The 14668-nt window shown below is 35.7% G+C and overlaps 1 protein-coding gene across 21 annotated transcripts in view; it reads left to right on the plus strand.

Moving 5' to 3' along the window:
* The window catches only part of Pcm1 (pericentriolar material 1), a 95776-nt gene that overhangs the window by 43292 nt on the left and 37816 nt on the right, over positions 1-14668 (plus strand). For all 21 annotated transcript variants that reach the window (XM_026786994.1, XM_026786978.1, XM_026786981.1 and 18 more), the window contains 6 exons: positions 876-1073; positions 2753-2972; positions 3079-3224; positions 3730-3920; positions 7186-7357; positions 9696-10054. In XM_026786994.1, coding sequence (XP_026642795.1) covers positions 876-1073; positions 2753-2972; positions 3079-3224; positions 3730-3920; positions 7186-7357; positions 9696-10054 — 1286 coding nt within the window. The remainder of the gene's footprint in view (positions 1-875; positions 1074-2752; positions 2973-3078; positions 3225-3729; positions 3921-7185; positions 7358-9695; positions 10055-14668) is intronic.

Consider the following 14668-nt stretch of genomic DNA (forward strand, 5'->3'; position numbering starts at 1 on the left):
CTCTTTCTCTTCTTTTTGAGACAGGGTTTCTCTGTGAAACTCTAGCTGTCCTGAAACTCACTCTGTAGACCAAACTGGTCAAATTCAGAGATCCACTTACCTCTGCCTCCTAAGTGCTGGAATTAAAGGTGTGTGCCCCCACCACTTAGCCAAGATTTAATTATTTGTATAAAAATAAACAAGTATATCATCCCCTTAGTATTTTTTAATAAATGATAAGATTGTGTTTATATATGCCAAAGAATTTTGAAAAATAAATTTCTTTGATTATCAGAAGATGTTTAGATTGCATACCTATTTGATCCATCTTTATACTCAGGGCATGCAAAAATTTCTTGAATGGAAAGGGATTGTGAAAGGAGACAGGTTAGCACGTCTAGGTCTAGGGTTGTGTGTTTTAATATACCAGTAGATATGGTGGCTATTTAAAGTAAGTTAAAGTTAGTTCATTTTCTCTCTAGTCGCATGGGTAGAATTTTAAGTGCTTAGTATTCATATGTATCTATATCTACTGCATAGGGCAGCACCGATATAGATTGTTACCACTATTGCAGAAAGCTCTGTTAGGTAGCACCAGAATAGAGTGCTATCACCTAGGGAATGGCTGAGGGAAGTTTAGATTAGGAAAAAATTTCCAGATGTGATGATTATTTTAATTTCTATGAAATATTTTCTTGTGGAAGACAAGCTACACATTTTGTATGACAGCAACAGAAGATAGCATCTCACAGAATTATTATAATTTTTGTAATTATTGTAATTTTTGTATGTGTTTATGCTTTCATATATATATAAATAAATCTTGAGCATTGTAACTCTTAAAATATCTGGCTAATCTCCATAATGATGCCTATTTTATGTCTCATTATCCCTAGAACAATGGCAACTTGGGGAGGTTCTACACAGTGTGCATTAGATGAAGAAGGAGATGAAGATGGTTATCTTTCAGAAGGAATTGTTCGGACAGATGAAGAAGAAGAAGAAGAGCAAGATGCCAGTTCCAATGATAACTTTCCTAGTTATCACCCTAGTATGAATCAAAGTTCTTATAATGTAAAGGAAACTAAAAATAGGTTAGTTTCAGTGTTAAAATTTTATTTGAATTTAAGGTTTTTATGGTACCAAAAATTCTGTGGTTCACATCAACTTACTAATCAAGTACCTTGAATTTTGATTCAGTAATGGTACCAACTACTCAAAGGTAATGCAGATCTCACAGATTAGTCCTATAAGCATATTCTTTTCAGTGTAAGTGCCCAATTTAACTGTATTCTCCTGTGTTGATTAAAGTGAGAGTTTCCCCAGTCTGTCTTTAGATTTAATAATTTGCTACAACTCAGGAAATCACATTACCAGTTTATTCTGAAGTTTTGATCTTTGTGGAATAGTTATGAGGAATGAGTCTAGAGTGAGAAAGTGGAGCGCTTCCATGCCTTGGATATAAGCACTTTCATTGGTCACCACCCTTGATATTCTTTGAAGTCATTATTAAAGAGATTTTATGGAAGTAAGTTTCTTTATGTAGCCATGGTTGACTAAATAAATAGGCCATTGATAATCAGACTCAATCTCTGGTTCCATTTCCTCCCCTAAAGGTCAGTGGGTGGGTCTGGAAGTTAACCGCTCTTTAGTGACATAGTTGGTTTTTCTGGAGACACCCCCCTCTCCCCCCATAGGGCTTTCTAAGGATTGTATCTTTGTTATAAGTTTTGGCTTGGATAAAAGGGGCTTACTCTAAAAAGAGAATCTGCCGCTTGGGAGATTCTAAAATTTAAGGATGGGGGGCACACAGAACACTTAAACTAGATTCATATTTCATTTTTAACATAAAGATGTTGCTACAATAGATCCTACCTTGACCAAAGTTATGTTAATAAACTAATTGTATTACTGCAGCAGTGGTATATCCTAAAAGTCTTGGCTGCTGCTTGAATCTTTCTTTTTCTTTTTTCTTTTTTTTTTTCCCCCAAGAGAGGGTTTCTTTGTGTAACTTTGGTGCCTGTCCTGGAACTAGCTTTTGTAGATCAGGCTGACCTCAAACTCCCAGAGATCAGCTTGCCTTTGCCTCCCAAGTGCTGGAATTAAAGACATATGCCACCACCCACCGCCCAACTTGGTTGTTGCTTGAAAGGATCACTTGAGACCAGAACATTGTAGTGAGACCCTGTCTTTAAAACAAAGCAAAGCAAAAACAGCAGGAAGCAATACTAATTGTTACATATGGTTTGTTTTTTAATTATATTTGTGTGTGTGCATGTTTTTGTATATGCATTTGTGTCATATTGCACAAATGGAGGTACAAGCACACCTTGCAGGGGTAGATTCTCTCTTTCTGCTTGTGGGTCTCTGGGATTGCACTCAGGTTATCAGTATTGGTAGCAAGTGTTCTCCCGTCTCTGGTCTGCATTGTTACTTCTAGTAGTGATAAAATTTAGTGAATAAATGTTAACTAAATATAGTATTGCTACTTGATGAAGTAAACCTTGAAGAATAAAAAACTGCTCTAGTCAAAAGATTGTTTTTATTTTGTAGAATATAGTTAGATTATAGTGTAAGAATACAAATGAGAAAAACTAGAAAGCAATTAGAGAATAATTGGATGAGCTGGAAGTCTGACTTTTTTTCCCCTTTTTTTCTTGTTTGATGATGATGAAAGAAATCTAGTCTGTTGAATAGGATTTGATGTTTGTTACTGTATTGTAAAATTTAAATTGTCACATGTGATGACTTAAGGTTCTAAATTCTCCATTAGGTGGAAGAATAATCGCCCTGTTTCAGCAGATGGAAATTATCGTCCTTTAGCCAAGACAAGGCAACAGAATATCAGTATGCAACGACAAGAAAACCTTCGATGGGTGTCAGAGCTCTCTTACATAGAAGAGAAAGAGCAGTGGCAAGAACAAATTAATCAGCTAAAGAAACAACTTGATTTCAGTGTCAATATTTGTCAGACTTTGATGCAAGACCAGCAGGTAAATTGTATCTTTGAAATATATTCTTTTAATTTACATAGTTTTAAAGCAGTACACATTTTCTTCAAGACATTGGTTAACTGTTGCCAAAATTTTCTTCCAACAGACTTTATCTTGTTTGCTGCAAACTCTTCTAACAGGTCCTTACAGTGTTATGCCAAGCAATGTGGCATCTCCTCAGGTACACCTTATAATGCACCAGCTGAACCAGTGCTACACACAACTAACGTGGCAACAGAATAACGTTCAGAGGTAATCTGCTTGATCACAAGTATTACTACTGTATAGTAGTGCTAAAATGAAAGAGTTTTACACTTACCTTCAAGGAGAGAAAGACTTGAGCCAAACTGCTGTTGGTCTATTGTCTGAAACTTATAAGCCATGATCTGTACTGTGGGCCTGAGATTTATTTATAAAATTGGTATTAAATAATATACTTAATGTTGGGTAAAGTATATAAATTATACCACAGTAAATTTAGGTTCTGACATTTATACCCATGTCTGTTAGTACTAAGCTCAGTACTTGTTCCAACAGCTAATTTATTGAATTAGGCCAGCAGAGCAAGCAGATACTTGTAGGATCAGAGTAGCCTGGCTATCCTGAGTGCTGTTCAGTCATTTCTTATGTGTATTTTTTTTTAATTTAGTTTGTTGATGGTACTATTATATTGATTTTTGTTTGACTTCTAAAGTAGACTTTTTTTGTTGCTGGTACTTTTAACTGACTTTTAAATTACTGGTTTACCTTTTTGTAGGTTAAAACAAATGCTAACTGAACTTATGCGTCAACAAAGTCAACATCCAGAAAAAACTAGAAGCAAAGAAAGAGGCAGTAGTGCATCACACCCCTCTTCTCCCAATTTATTTTGTCCTTTCAGCTTTCCAACACAGCCTGTAAATCTGTTGAATCTTCCTGGATTTACTAACTTCCCATCATTTGCACCAGGTAAGTAACTGAAAACCTGAAGGAAAAATAAGTAAATGCAAAAATTTTGAACTGATGACGATACTGCATGCTAAAGCACTAAGGAAGTAGAGGCAGTAGGATTAGAAACTCAAGGCCAGTCTCAGATACTCACTGAGTTTGAGGCCAAACTGGGCTAAACAAGTGATCTGTCTCCAAAAAGAAAGAGTTTGAGTTTGTAATTTCTATTGTACTAGTTTTTCTTTTTTATTGTTTCATAGTTTTTTATACGCATATAATGTTTGGAGCAAATTTCCCCCTCTATATGAACTTTCCTGTATCCCACATCACCACTTTTACCTGCCAACTTCATGTACTATTTTTTTGTTTGTTTTTGTTTTTAAACCTACCAAGCCCACTTAGCCTGCTAGTATGTGCAATGATCAATTGATAGTAGCTTTTCAAGAAGGGATAGGGCTTTGTGAACCCCCTTTCTGTCTATATTACATGAATGTTTTAAAATAATACATAACTATTATTCCTTGGAAATTTCCTACATGCATAAAATGTATTGTGGTCATATTTATTGCCCAGTCATCCTCCATACTTTTCCAAATCCACCCTCCACCCTCTCCCAACATTTCATACTTTTTAAAAAATGACCAAATCTAATTTAGCTGCCCATAAACTGCTGTGTGTGGGGCCATCTGCTGGAGCATAGTTAACCTGCTAGGGACTGCAACCTTAAAGAATACTGACTCTCCCTACCTTCAAAGCTATCACTCTTTAATTCTTCTGTAACATCACTTTGTCAGTAGCATCTTGGCTAGGGGTGGGGACCTGGGGACTTAAGAACCCCTCCCTTTTTCATGCTAAAATGTTGACTGGCTTGATCTTGTGTAAGCCTTCTGTAGACAGCACAATTGCTATGGATTCATGAAAGCAGCAACAGTCAGTCAGCCCTGTTATGTCCAAAGACAATGTTCACTCTGACCCTGCTCAAACTCTAGCTCTTAAAAACCCTTTGTCTCTCCTTCCTAGATGTTCCCTGAGCTATGTGGGGAGGGCCTGCATTATAATTGTCCCATTTGTGCCTGAGCACTTCATTGATGCTTATTCCCTTTACTTTGATCAGTTGTGAATGACTTGTAGAATTTTTGGCATGCTTTAGAATTGCAAGAGAAGCTACTAAAGTTTTTCTACATTGTTCTAATGAAAAGTTATTAAACATGACTGCTAACAAAACTCAGGTATTTATTAAGTGGGAAGATACTGATCTTGTTTAAGGGCTACTGTCACCAGGCAAAACATTACGAAGTTAAAGGTGAGTAAGATAGTACTTAAGAGAAACCATATCTTGGTGGGTACATTTAGTGTAGGCTTTTATTAAGATGGTTTTAGGTGTTTTTATTGTTATTTGCTTTGCTTTCCCTCTGTTATATGCCAGGTACTATATATTGCTGGGATCCAAAGATGAGTTAAGATAAATCTTAAAAGGAATTTAGGATCTAGTTAGGAAGGTAATAATGTTAATCAATGCTTATAGCAGTGCAATCATTGTTTTAACAAGGAAACAGATACTTAGAGAATATGAGCAAGTTGGTTTTAGAAAAGATGATATTTAAGCTAAAGGATGAATAGGATCATTATTTCCTTAATTATTAAAATGGGAAAAGCATTTTAGCCAGTAGAACCATTTAAGAGTTTCAGAGCATTAATATCATTTGGTGAATTTAGAGATAGTTCATTGTGTCTAGTGCTCAGAGCCAAAGCAGGGAAGTGATTGGTGTGACTGGAGAGTAGCAAAGGCCTTTTGTGGTGTACAAAGAAAGCTTAAGCTTTATATTGCAATCAAGAGGGATTACAGAAGTACTTTGAGCAGGAAAGTACATGAGACTTTTATTTCAGGAAGATTATACTTTCATACTATTGAGGAAGATTATATCGTCATACTATTGAGGATGATTATACCATCATAGTATTGAGGGAGATGATACCATCATACTATTGAGTAAGATTATACTGTCTCATATTATTGAGGATGATTGTACTGCCATACATGCTATTGAGGGAGATTTTACTGACATACTATTGATGATGATCATACTGTTATACTATCAAGGGAAATTTTACTGTCACACTATTGAGGGGTTGGAGGGAGGAGCTAAGAGTGTAATTGACTAGAAGGCTTTTGTAGTGATGTTAAAAAAAGAGTATTAGTCCAACAGTGATAAAGCATGACACTAATGGTAAAGAAAACAGTTGAAAGTATTAGAATAGGCCAAGTGACCAGGTGATCAAGAAGGAAGAATTGAATGTATTTGCTGAGGAATTTAGAAAACATAAAGGTTGAGAATCTTTCATAAATATTAATATCCATATTTCACAGTGTATTTTCTTAACAGGATTTCAAAGCATGGGCATTAAAATTTGAACTTTTTTACTTCATGAGTATTGACTAATATTGATAGCAAATATTGTTTGAGTAGACTTTAAGTAATAAATGACAAGATACATCTGATATTCATTTTGAATATTAAGTGAAATTGTATATAAAGTACTTATCCTTAAGTCTGACACCCAATGATAATTTGATAAAAGCACTGCTAGTTATGACTTCTAGTACTTTTTTTAAGATTTTAAATTTTGATTCTTAATTATGTATATATATCTTTGTATGAATGTGGATTTGTGCACATGAGTACAGTACCCATTGAGGCTGGAGGAGGGTGTCATATCCCCTGAAACTGAGTGTGTGGTTCAGTGAACTAAACTCTGTCTGCAGGAAGAGTTCATGTTCTTGACTGCTGAGCCATCTGTCTCTCTGCTCTTGTAACTTGTAGTTTATTGGTTTTTTTTCTTTTTTATGTATTATTTTTATATGTATTTCAATGCATGTGTATCACATGTGTGCAGTGTCCTTGGAGGCCAGAAGAGCTCATAGGATCCCCTGAGACATGAATTCCAAATAGCTGTGAGCTGCCAAATAGGTTCTGGGAATCAAACCCTGATCATCTGGAAGAGCAGCTGGTGCTCTTAGGAGGTATATAAGAGCTATCTCTCTAGTCTTGACTTCTAGTTCTTAAGAGAGAACCATTAATTACTTTAGTATCACAAATATCTCAGATGTAGTAGGATGAGCTATAAGTAGTAAATGAATATATGAGTATTACTTTATTGACCTGGCAGTTTGTTTTGGTAGCTTTGGACTAAATATTTAGTCACTTAAAGCTCTTAAGAATAAATTTTAATTTCATTTGAGGCTAAGGTACTTCTTTATTTTTTTTCTTTCCCGTGTTTTTATTAGGAATGAATTTCAGCCCTTTATTTCCTTCTAATTTTGGAGATTTTTCTCAGAATGTTTCTACACCTACTGAACAGCAGCAGCCATTAGCCCAGAATTCTTCAGGGAAAGCAGAGTATATGGCTTTTCCAAAACCCTTTGAAAGCAATTCTTCTATAGGAGCAGAAAAGCAAAGGTATTGATTGTATCACAGTCTAATGTTTTACCATTCACTTAAATTTTTTTAATATTACATTGTGTGTGTGTGTGTGTGTGTAGGTCAAAGGAAAATTTGGGAGAGTAAGTAGGTTCTCTCTTTACACCATGTGGGTCCTAGGAATCAAACACAGGTTAACAGGCTTGGCAGCATTTACATGCTAGCCTATTTTGGTGGCCCACCTATTATGTGACATAACACAGGGAGAATTTTTGATATATATAGTATCTTGATATATATGAAGTTTATACATCTTATAGCTATCCCCCGAACTAAAGAACTGATCCTTGTCCAACTGCCAGAGTTTTGGTCCAGGGTATCTTACAAGATTCATATGACGTCACCAGAAATGTATGATTTATTCTTGATTTGATGTTTCCTTTTAGGTTAAAAAAGTTCAATGTTTACTGTCTTAGTACTGGAAACTAAGAGTAACTGCTAGGGAATAGTGTTTGATTTGTAGCCTCTGTAGACAATTCAAATATTATTATATAGGATATTATTTTGTTATAAAAACAACTTTTAGCTGGACATGGTGATTCATGCCTTGATACCCAACACTTGGAAGGCAGAGGCAGAGGCAGGTAGATCTTTGGAGTTCAAAACCAGCCTGGTCTATATACTGAGTTCTGGTCCAGTGAGGACTACATAATAAAATTCTGTCAATCAAACTTTTATCTAGGAAGTGTTGATAGTACATGATATCATTCATAAGATTTTATATCCTTTCTCATATTTATTAATTTTTAATATAATTTCCCTAGCTATATTCTCTGGCACAGTAGTGTAAAAGAAGAGCTCTGACTCCAACCTTCCTGCTGTGATTTTCCGTTTTATTATCCATGTTTTGTATATCCTCGGTATGGAAACTACTCTGATTTTGCATTAAGTATGTCATGCTTAGGATGGAACTACATATCTTGTTTTAGCTACTTAAAATATTCAAATTAGGTATCTTTATCTTACCAAGTCTGAACCTGAGTTAAGCAAGTCAGTGAGTTCAAACCTGGTAGTCTGTAATAAAGATGGTAAACATACTGCATTACTGTAAATTGCTAACAAATAAGTTAAGTCAGGCATACTATATTCTCTCTGTCATAACCAATCATCTATGCCGTTTTTATTATTTAAAAAAACAAATAAATAAAATTCCGACAGTGGTGGTACACACCTTTCAAGAGGCAGAATTAGTTGGATTTCTGAGTACAAGACTAGCCTGCTCTCCAGACTATGTTTCAGGATAGCTAATGCTACAGAGAGACCCTGACTTGAAAAAGAATCAAAAACAGAAAAATAAAAAAACAGCACAGACAATCTATAAAGATGAGAGTGGCTGTGTGCTCATTCTATTTCATTTATAGGGATTGAAATGTGAATTTTGCTGGGCTTAGTGATGCATACCTTTAATTCTCAGCACTCTGGAGGTAGAGGCAGGAGAATCTTTGTAAATTCAAGCCTGGACTAGAAAGCAAGGTTACCAGGGCTGTTACACAGAGAAACCCTGGCTAGAAAAACCAAAAAAGAAATGTGAATTTTATGTCTAACTTCCATATGTGGAATATTTTTCTGACTAAAAGAAAATAAAACTTTTAAGAAAAGAAACAATTCTAGTTCACAGGTCATCTAAAACAGTTTCCACTGAGTTTGTCCTCTGACCTCGAAATTTCTGACTTTTGTTTTCAGATAAAATGTATAGGTCCATGTCTCCCAAAAATATTCTTTGTAAAACACTTGCTAGGCTTTATAATCAAAAGCTGTATATTTCTTTTTTACTGTTGCTCTTAAGACAGTTATAAGCACATTGGCATATAAAGACTTCTGAGAAATCCTGCAGACTCATTTAATTTTGTTTTGTGCATTTTTAAAATAAGTGATAGCATTTAGCAGATAAAATTTGAGAAATGGCATTAGGTCAACAGGGGCTATACTCAGTGAGTAGTGGAGTAGCCATTTGTTTTCACAGATTCCAGTTTGGTTGAAAGGCTTTGAGCAACTCATGTGTATTCACAGACTATTAGCTCAACTCTTTCACAGCCTTTCCTAATGTGTTTCGCCTGGTATATCTTATATTTTTGAATTTATGTTTCTTTCCTACTTCTTACATCATAAATACTAGATCTTTGATTTAGACCTTGCCAATAAAGGGTCCAAGATAAAAGTAATTTGTAACACTTAGTATTTGTACACTGAATGCATGTTTTTGTGAAAACATTTTCCTAGCTTGATTTTATTCACCTAAATCTATTCCATTTGTGGAGATTTCAGTAGATGAAAATAAATCTTATTTGTAATATCTAAAACTCTTTATATTGGTAAGGAATCGGAAGCAGCATGAAGAAGAAGTTGAAAACACCAAGACACCATGGTTATATGATCAAGAAGGAGTAGTAGAAAAACCACTTTTCAAGACTGGATTTGCAGTGTCTGTAGAGAAAACTACAAATAGTAACCGCAAAAATCAACCAGATACAAGCAGGAGAAGACGCCATTTTGATGAAGAATCATTGGAAAGTTTTAGCAGTATGCCTGATCCCATAGATCCAACAACAGTAACTAAAACATTTAAGACAAGAAAAGCATCTGCCCAAGCCAGCCTGGCTTCTAAAGACAAAACTCCCAAATCGAAGAGTAAGAAGAGGAATTCTTCTCAGCTGAAAAGTAGAGTTAAAAATATTGGTAAGTTTTGAAATTTCTTGAGCATTTATAGCATAAGTATAGTAAATGTTAGTCTTACTTTTTGTGTGTAGCTAGATGTATAGGTATTGTTGAGGCCTGATTCAAACATTTTTACTTAGCTTTATAATTTTTAAATTTCTAAGTAGCATTTAATTATTTTAAATTATTTTTATAATTAAATTTAATTAAAGCTTTGCATTTATTTTTTGTGCCTTTTAAACTTTCTTGTTTCGTATATATGAGTGTGTATATATGCACACACACGCATGTGCACGAAAGAATACACACCAGCATGCTTCTCTTTCCAGTGTCATATCCTTTTCTTTAGTTCTTCCCCCTGCCCCGCCCCAATCCACTAAATCCAGTTAGTATAGCCCATATGTATATGTGTGTGGAGTCATACACTGGAGGAAAGCCTGATAGTGAGAACACTTCCAAAACAGAATGATTCTCTCCCAGCAGCTATCAACTGTCAAGACTCAGCTGAGCAAATGTTCTCCAAATTTTATGTTATTGAAAAGTTGTCTAGATACCCAAATTTTACTTACTTTTTGTCTTTCAGTGTTATCTCATGGCACTGCATTGAATTTTAATCAAGTTTTCCTAGATTCTTGATGATTTGCTTAATGGACTTCTAATATTTAATACATTGTTGCTTTTTATTACCATAAATGAAATCACTTTTAAAACAGGCTTACTTGTAGATAAACTAGTGTTTCATTGAATTTTGTTATTAAATATTATGTTAAAGTTCTCTTTATAGCACTACTATGTGTACTTGCTTTTAAAAAGTAGGTTCTTTTACAATTTTCTTAAAAGTTTACCAAAGCACTAGATTGAAAGAAGTTTTGTTGTTAAACTTGAGTATTATAGATAAATTCACATGCTTAAGTTTGGTAAAACCAGAGAACCATTCAAGTAGATAATGCTGCTTTTCTCTGAAACAGACCCTATGAACAGTCACATAATTTTGTATTTCCTAGTGTTCCCACAAATATTCTGATATATAAAGGAATATGAGCAATTTTTATTGTAATGTTCTCTCATTTAGCTAGATAATTTGATGTGCTGGGGGCATTGCTCCTTAAACTTTTTAAGGTCTCATATGGGACTCCCATAGAATACTGTTTTAAGTATAGATTCGGAATCATCAAAAGGAGAATTGAGAGTTCAAGTCAGACTGGGCTACCTATTAAAACTCTTTTTAATAAACAAGCAAACAAAAAACAGACATATATTATTATGAAACAACTTTTCTTTTAAATTATAATTTGTCTTCTTTCCTGAGAATTTCATGTTCTGTAAAATGAAATAATATACCCAACCCCATTTTCCTCATTCAACTGTGCACATATTCCCCAAGATGTCACCTTCTCAATTTTATGGCCTTTTTTTTCTCTGAAGGTCTAATATTTTTATGTACAAAGAGTTGTATGATCTCTTTTACTGGTAGATGGCCTTGAATAATCTATTCAAGAAAGGTTATTTAGTCCAACTTTATAAAACCTGTGTCCTTTGCATACTAATGGAAACATTGCCAAAACTTGGTTCAGTTTATATTTCTCCATCAGACCGTAGTTGTTTCAGTAAGCTTGAAAATAAATAAGAACCCTGCCCGATCTTCTGTGGGTGACTCTGGTAGAGCTGCTGGTGTCCCATCTTGCCTTCAGATGGCCAATGAGAAAAAAGATGTCTTTTTTGATAACCCACTAAGTCCAATTAGTGCTGTACATACATGTGGGGTTATCCACTGGAGCACAGGAAGTGTTACCATGGAAACACCTTCAGAAAAAACTGTTTCTTTCTCCCCCAGCAGCTATCAAATGCAAATCACTCCAAATTAAGCAACAAGGCCTAAAGAGCACCTCCCCATCTGTCTATGCCAGAGTTTGACTGGCTTGATCTTGTGCAGGGTAACTATAGCTACTGTGGATTTCTGAGTTCTGTAACTATGTCATATTTAGAAGACAGCATTTTACTGCACTTTTCTCTGTCCTCTGGCTCTTACATTCTTGCTACCATCTCTTCCAAGACATACCTGGAAACTTGGTACTTAGGGGATTCTGTTGATAGAGATGTCCTATTGAGGACTATGTGCTCAGTTTCTTCTCAGCATTTTGACTAGTTTTGCATCTTTGCAATGATTGCTGTCCACTGGGGGGGGGGGAAGGCTTTCGGACCAAGGCTTAGAGCATCCCTCATCTATGGATATAAACAGGTATTTCAAAGGCAATTTACAATGGCCATTTAGAAAAGTAATAGTAGCAGATTGAGTTGTAAGGCCTAAGACCTCCCCAGTACCAGGCATGAAATTCCCTCCTTTGGTGCAGGGCTCAAATCCTGTCGGCATTGCACCAGTTTGCCCATCTTGTTATTCCATTTGTTGTGGTCATGCAGGATCCAGCACTGGGTAAGACCTTTGGTGACTTTTCTCTCTCAGCAACCTTCATAACTCTGTCTGGCATTATGAAAGCTAACCATTAGAAAGGAAGTTTCCTAGGTTTGAGGTTGGTATCTCTATGGCATACAATAATAGTGTGTGGTTTCTTTAGCAATAGGGTCTTATCCATGGAGTTACAGTGGATGTCTTAGGGTTTCTTTTTCTGTGATAAAAGACCAAAAGCAACTTGGGGAGGGAAAGTTTTAATTCAATCTTTAGTTGTAAGCCATCATGAAGGAAAGTTAGGGCAGAAACCTGGAGTCAGAAACTAAAGCAGAAGCTATGGAGGAGTGATGCTTACTGACTTGCTCCTCATGGCTTGCTCAGCCTGTTTTCTTCTAACTTCCAGGACCACCTGCCCAATGTTGGCATCACCCACAGTGAGCTGATTCTTCCTACATAATCATTAAGGGAATGCCCAAGAGACTTACCTATAGGCCAGTTCAGAATCCCACTTCCTAGTATCCTGTGGTGTTTTGTATACCTTTGGACTCTGCCTGACCAATAACTTGTAGGGAGGTATCTCCTGACTTTCATTACAACTTGCATGTAATAGTTTATCTCCTCTGGGAGCTATATTGTCTACCAATGCAGAATAATTTCATGCAAATAATTTCTTTTTGTTTTTGAAATTAACTTACTGACATGGTTTCCTTTGTTTTGGTTTTAGTTGCTATAATTCTTTTTATAATTCCTTGCATTTAACCTACAATCATTATTTCATTTTTCTTACTACTCAGTAATATTGCAATGTGTTTTCTTACCCATTCGTGCATTGATGGACTTACAAGTTGATTCCACTTTCTACCTATTCTGGAAAGAGAGGCAGTGGATATTAAAATGCAGGTGTCTCTGTAATAGGATATAGTCTGCTGAGGATATGCCTAAGAGTCCTATAACTGGGTCATATGGCTATTTCTAGTTTTTTTCCCCCAACACTGCATGCCCATTAACAGTTTATAAGAGGTCCCCTGTCACAGCATCTTCACTAATATTTGTTGTCATTTGTATTGCTGATTATGGTCATTCTGTCAATGCCATATATATATATGGCTAAGCTTTTTTATGTTAGGGCAAAGATTGTTATTCTGATCTTTGTACTGTCATCCCTCGTATGCAATTATAAAGATACCTGCCCAAATAATATATTCACATTTGTTCAACTGGCATTCCCTGCCATTGTTAAAGCACCATTTACAGCAGAATCACACAGTATAGCACTAAAATTGATAATGTATGACAGAATCAAATTGGTCAACTAAACTCTTGCTATTTAGAATATAAGCCATTGATAAGGAGCATTGACATCTATAAACTTAATAGAAATGCACAGACTGTTGAAGCCCACCTGTACTAATAAAATCAGTATACATTGTACCAAGATTCAAGAACAACACTGGAACAAAATGAAGGAGGACAGAGTTTCATCTTTAGCCATTTTATAGTCCACTGATGTCCTGCATGAGTGAGACAGAATATTCTCATGTTTCAATAGAATTTGTGAGGGTAAGAGCATGCATCTTTTTTTTTCCCTTGACAGCTTCCCAGAGAGAGAGAGGGGAAAGTGAGTAATGGCCACATAGCATCCCTGTGTTCCAGGAAACTGATAAACAATGGGTTAGCTCTTCTTTCAGTGACTGTTTGGAGATGTTCAGGGCCTCCAGAATACCATGGCTGAAGCATTTCCCATCTGTAAAGGCATAAGTAGAAGTGCTATTATAGGTATTTCAGTTATGCTAAGTAAAACAGACCCAGACATAAGAGAGATTATGGACAGAAATTAGAGATAAGAACCTTGAAGTATTGTGTGTTACTCATGCTTTCTTTCACAATACTATCTTGTCTCACTTGGCCAGTGTTAATATGAAGTAGTAACCATTACTAATTCTGCTGTTTCCCTTGAAGAAACTTGACCTGTTTACTCACATCTATAATTGAAGTTATTTAAGAGGCTGAGTCTGGAGGATTGCAAGTTTGAAGTCAGCTTGGCTCATTGTGAGATACTGTCTCAATAACAAAACAACAATCCCCAAATGCCCTAGAGATAACTCCTTAGTTTGAAAGACCCTCTTGGAGTGCCTTTCAGTCTGGGGAGACCCTTCCCAAGGAACAGCGAGACCACTTGTGCGGATGCAAACAGCAAGAGGTTTATTCAGATACACAGGTACCTGGGG

This window comes from Microtus ochrogaster, linkage group LG7_11 (genome assembly GCF_000317375.1).
Source record: "Microtus ochrogaster isolate Prairie Vole_2 linkage group LG7_11, MicOch1.0, whole genome shotgun sequence".
Classification (NCBI taxonomy): Eukaryota; Metazoa; Chordata; class Mammalia; order Rodentia; family Cricetidae; genus Microtus; species Microtus ochrogaster.